This window comes from Cephus cinctus, unplaced genomic scaffold, assembly GCF_000341935.2.
Source record: "Cephus cinctus unplaced genomic scaffold, Ccin1 Ccin1_scaffold0813, whole genome shotgun sequence".
Classification (NCBI taxonomy): Eukaryota; Metazoa; Arthropoda; class Insecta; order Hymenoptera; family Cephidae; genus Cephus; species Cephus cinctus.
Window position 1 is genome coordinate 124,695 of NW_014333408.1, and position 5,070 is coordinate 129,764.

General features: G+C 38.1%; 2 protein-coding genes across 8 annotated transcripts in view; one reads left to right on the forward strand and one right to left on the reverse strand.

Annotated features, from left to right (window-relative positions):
• LOC107270707 (asparagine--tRNA ligase, cytoplasmic) lies at nucleotides 1-2,972 on the forward strand. Its single transcript, XM_015745965.2, has 10 exons — nucleotides 1-179; nucleotides 425-467; nucleotides 533-943; nucleotides 1,052-1,209; nucleotides 1,285-1,428; nucleotides 1,504-1,652; nucleotides 1,753-1,881; nucleotides 1,951-2,200; nucleotides 2,291-2,554; nucleotides 2,637-2,972. The coding sequence occupies exons 2-10, from the start codon at nucleotides 434-436 to the stop codon at nucleotides 2,766-2,768; spliced, it is 1,671 nt and encodes a 556-aa protein (XP_015601451.1). The 5' UTR covers nucleotides 1-179; nucleotides 425-433; the 3' UTR covers nucleotides 2,769-2,972.
• A 14-nt stretch (nucleotides 2,973-2,986) lies between these two features.
• Nucleotides 2,987-5,070, reverse strand: part of LOC107270701 (dmX-like protein 2) — a 20,083-nt gene continuing 17,999 nt past the window's right edge. For all 7 annotated transcript variants that reach the window (XM_015745948.2, XM_015745945.2, XM_015745947.2 and 4 more), the window contains one exon: nucleotides 2,987-5,054. The gene's annotated coding sequence lies outside the window, so the exon portion shown is untranslated. The remainder of the gene's footprint in view (nucleotides 5,055-5,070) is intronic.

Genomic DNA, 5,070 nt, shown 5'->3' on the forward strand with positions numbered 1-5,070 from the left:
GCCGCAACGATTTAGTGCCATGATTTTGGTATCGCCAAAAAGAGTAGCGTTGTGCATCTCCCTACTCATCTCTACGACGATCAGCTTGAACCAGCCTGGAGCACTGCACCACACTGCACATTCCAACATAAGCTGATATTTGACGTGGATAGAGGCATTGCTATCGAAAAAAGCTTAAGGTAATTTTTTCGAATATTATCAATACCATTAATAATATCAGTTATGTGAAAATTCTTTTGAATTTTACTTATTCTCGAGCACGTTAAAGTCTCTCTTTGATTATGTCTAATACAAACCACCAGCTGTCGGCGAGGTGTGCTTTTTAACAATTTGATAATAAAAAATTTGCTATGTAATGGAACAGCCTCATAATATCAACACATGATACAATTAAATCATTTGGGTGTACTTTTTATGTTCTTAGAAGCAGATCATGGCTGATAGGCAACTTTCGGAACTCTCTCTTGGTAATCTGTTTGTCCTTATATTCTTAATTAGTCCCTATTGCATTATAATTGATCACATTAATCAGGTGGTATTTACACTTCGGAAAAGAATGGCAGTGATGAAAATGGGGATGGTACAGAGTCTAAACCATATAAAAGCATTCTGCAAGCAATTAGACATGCTGGGAAAGAACCCTTTCCAACGATCTACCAAGATTCTAACAAAGAGGGTATGACTTATGAGCCAGCGTCCAAGTCTCAATTGAAGAAGATTCTTAAAATCTGGACAAGGGAGCAGTACAAAAATGAGGAAAAGCAAAAGAAATTAATTGAAGATGAAGACAAAAGATTAAAGAATTTAGAAGAGGCCAAAAAAATTATTATCAATGAAGACAAGGCTCTGCCAACTGCCACTCTCATTAAAATCAATCAAGCAATCAATTTTAGGGATAAACGCGTCAAGTTATGTGGATGGGTTCATCGACTTAGACGACAAGGTATTGTAATGATTAAGTAGCTGTGTCTGAAACTTGATGGATACTGAAAATATCTTTTAGCAAAATCTTGTTAAGTATAATTAGAAAAAAGTAATACATTTATTGCAGGCAAGGCTTTAATGTTTATTACATTGAGAGATGGTACTGGGTTCCTCCAGTGTGTACTGAATGACAAGCTTTGCCAGACCTATGATGCTTTAATTCTATCTACAGAAGCTTCTGTCCAAATATATGGCACTATAAAGGTTGTTCTCGAAGGAAAGACTGTAAGCAAAAATACGTGACACACGATTGCCAACATTACTTTATAGCTGACTAATAACGCAATACTCTTGAATCAGGCTCCTGGCGGGCATGAGTTGTTGGTCGATTACTGGGAACTTATTGGGGCATCGCCTGCCGGTGGCGCAGACACCATTCTGAATGAGGAAGCCCTTCCTGACGTTCAACTCGACAATAGACACATTATGATTCGCGGGGAGAACGTAAATATCTAATTTCGCTATAGGAGATTATTCATTAGATTTGATCTGGCGATCGCTCTTATACGTATTTTTCAGACTTCACGGATCTTGATTATGAGATCCATTCTCTTGCAAGCATTTAGGGAACATTACCAATCAAGAGGATACTGCGAAGTTACTCCGCCAACTATGGTGCAAACTCAAGTGGAAGGCGGTTCCACTCTCTTCAAGCTCGATTACTTTGGGTACGTGGAGGAGACTGAAAGGAGTAATCAAAATCGTGTGCGTAACGGCACTCTGCTAATCTATTAATATTGACACGTAACTCTATTTTGTTTCCATTAGAGAGGAGGCATTTCTAACGCAAAGTTCTCAGCTCTATCTTGAAACGTGTATTCCTGCAATGGGAGATGTCTATTGCATCGCCCAGTCATACAGAGCGGAGCAGTCCAGGACGCGACGACACCTGGCCGAGTACGTTCGTTATGCCGTAGAATCCGCACGTAGACAACATTAAGTAACTATTAGATAATCGCATTGCAGATACACCCATGTGGAAGCCGAATGTCCATTCATTACGTTCGATGATCTGTTGGACCGCTTGGAAGACTTGATTTGCGACGTTGTCGATAGAGTCCTTAAATCGCCCTATGGCTCCCTCGTTAAGGAACTAAATCCCCACTTTAAAGCACCCAAGAAACCGTTCAAGCGAATGAACTACAGCGATGCTATCGAATACTTGAGAGTCAATAACATCACAAAGGAGGACGGAAGCTTTTACGAATTCGGAGAGGTTCGTTGGGATTCAATAATACCTTATTGACTTTCCGAGAACAAAAAAAAAAGAATGGATAACCATACTCGTAAACTTATCCATTGGTAGGATATTCCTGAAATGCCAGAGAGAAAAATGACGGACGCGCTTAACGAGCCCATAATGCTCTGCCGATTTCCGGCAGAAATTAAGTCGTTTTACATGGTGCGCTGTCCCGACGACAAACAGTTAACCGAGTCTGTTGACGTTCTTTTACCAAACGTGGGTGAAATTGTTGGCGGTTCCATGCGCATATGGGATTACGACGAGTTGATGGAGGGTTACGCTCGCGAGAACATTGATCCCAAGCCTTATTACTGGTACACGGATCAGGTAAGTTAGAATGACTATGATGCACGTAATCTTTAACGAGTAAAAGCAGTAAAGACGTTGTAAGGTTTTATTTCATTTCTAGAGGAAATACGGTTCCTGCCCCCACGGAGGTTACGGCCTGGGACTCGAGAGATTCTTGTGTTGGCTTCTCAATAGATATCACATACGCGAAGTATGTCTATATCCCCGCTTCCTAGAACGCTGTCGTCCTTAGAAGAATATTGAGAGAACAGTGAAATATTACAGAGACGCATTACTTATTTTATGTGATAATCAATTATGTAACATAACATAACATTGCCGGTGGCACTACAATAAACTGGATATCGAAAAAAGCTAATAAGCTGCATTGCTAAGATTATTGTATCCAATGGCGGCGCAGCCGATATAGAAGAATAAACGGTTATAAGGCGACGAATTAAAACCATTTCATTTTCTCTCTTATAATCTGAAGAAGATGCCTATGCCTCGATGATATTAACTCTTTTAATACGTACAACTTACATAGAATTACAATATACGATCAAGTGTGCAACGACAGCGAAATTCCCTCGCTAACAAAGTCTTTGTCCAGTGTCTAGTGATCAATTATGTCAGTAGCAGTGTACATGTATTGTATAAGCAAACCAAAGCAACATTTATTCCTCTACTTTCATCGTAATGTATACAATACTGTAAGTAAGACTGCAGGAATAACAGTCCACTTTTATAATTGCCTTTACTTATTCGAATAGCTCAATAGTTTAATAGCTTAACTGTAACATTTTATATATTAATATTTCTTACTATCTTTCTACGCAATATTTATCTATGTATTCATGTATTTTATATACACAAATATATGCATTACATATTATGCATGGGATTCTATACTATCAACATCATATTACACGTCTACCAAATTAATGAAAAGGTAATTGCTCTCGTCTCAACTCTTGTAATCATAGGGGGGAAACTAAATTGTGTGTTCACGTAGCTGTTATCTCTGAGCTTACTAGGCCGAAAAATTGACGAAACAATTTTAATGAATCGTCAATCTCAGCTGAGTGAATACCGGAGTCAATCGAAGATGCATACTGGAGGAAGGAGAACGTGAGAATTTTAGGACTTTTCGAAAGACTTAGAAATTATGATCAATCTCTTATAAAATACTTGGGCAATTCCTTGAAGAGTCTCTGGGAGCAGAGGAGCCAATTAAATTGTATGAAATGACGAAACCTCCCTCTGTTGTCTCGATTCTCGACGCGGACTCATGCAGTAATTTAATAACATCACATGTATAATCGTAATATAGTACCAACAATGTTATATAGTAACAGTTTCTCATGTTATATCAAAGAATAAACAATCTTATAGATTTAAAAAGAATTTGAAAAGTAGCCAGGGAAGAGCTATCTGACATTCCCTCCAAGTTCAACGTTAAGTAATTGTAATACCTAACGCATTATTATTCAGGATTATCGATCGACTGTGACCACCCAGCAGATATGTATATCTGCGATTGGATCGCTTCAAAACCGTAACTATTATGAGAGATGCCCCTAAGCGTACAGTTTGTAATCGGTCGGACCAACCCTTTCAATCGGCTAAATATTTTCGGGAAAACTCGAGTTTTGCAAAATGCAAAAAATAGCTATCATTCCATTCTCTATATTTTACGTAAGAAACAATGAATAATCGAGACTCATTGATTGGCTTCCGCCCAGTCAATTGCTGGAACAAGTGATCGAACGAAAGACACTCTTTTGCATTCACTAAATGTAGAAACTATTGATTGTACTCGGAATCAAACGAGAATTCTTAGATGACGCTCGTACGTTCTACTTTAATTCTGAGCAACAGTCCCTGTCTGTGTTCAGCTGTGACTCCACTTTCTACTACTATCACACAAAGTCTTAATCGAATAATTGATATAGATAATGCTCCGCTATGCAACTTCTAATACAACATCCGATATTTCAATGCATTATTAAAAGTAAACTCACTGAGTACGACTTTCAAGAACTTGTTATGGCACCAATGTGGTCAATAAATATCGGCAAAACGAATGCGAAATAAGGTATCAAGACATTTAGGTACGTATTGTAGGAGTTACATCGAACTAGCTTGTCAAACTGTCCGAGAGTACATCACCTGCATAGTGTATCACATACAACACACTACATCTGTTTTTCATGCGATAACCTAAAATTATCTACGAGCATACACTTACTTAAAACCATTAGCATGGTACATCTCGCTTTAGAATTTTTTAGACGCAAGTGGATAAACCTACATTCAACGATACATAATATTAATAGATGGGTGGCTATATGGGCTCGAATGGTATTAGAGTATTAATATAAATTTTACAGGCAAACGGAATGATTGTTAATAATAATTTAGATTTTTATATGAAAGAGATTTTAGAGAAACACATAATCCAAAGTCATAGAAGATCTGGCTATTGTTAGTTATGTAAGTTTCATTTCACATCGAATGTCGTTTCATCAAAAGGAATCTCCCCCCCCCCCCTG

Coding starts and splice junctions, on each gene's coding strand:
- LOC107270707 (XM_015745965.2), top strand. CDS start 434: ATGGCTGATAGGCAACTTTCGGAACTCTCTCTTG. Junction 944..1,051: donor TCATCGACTTAGACGACAAG/GTATTGTAATGA, acceptor CATTTATTGCAG/GCAAGGCTTTAATGTTTATT. Junction 1,429..1,503: donor TTATGATTCGCGGGGAGAAC/GTAAATATCTAA, acceptor CGTATTTTTCAG/ACTTCACGGATCTTGATTAT.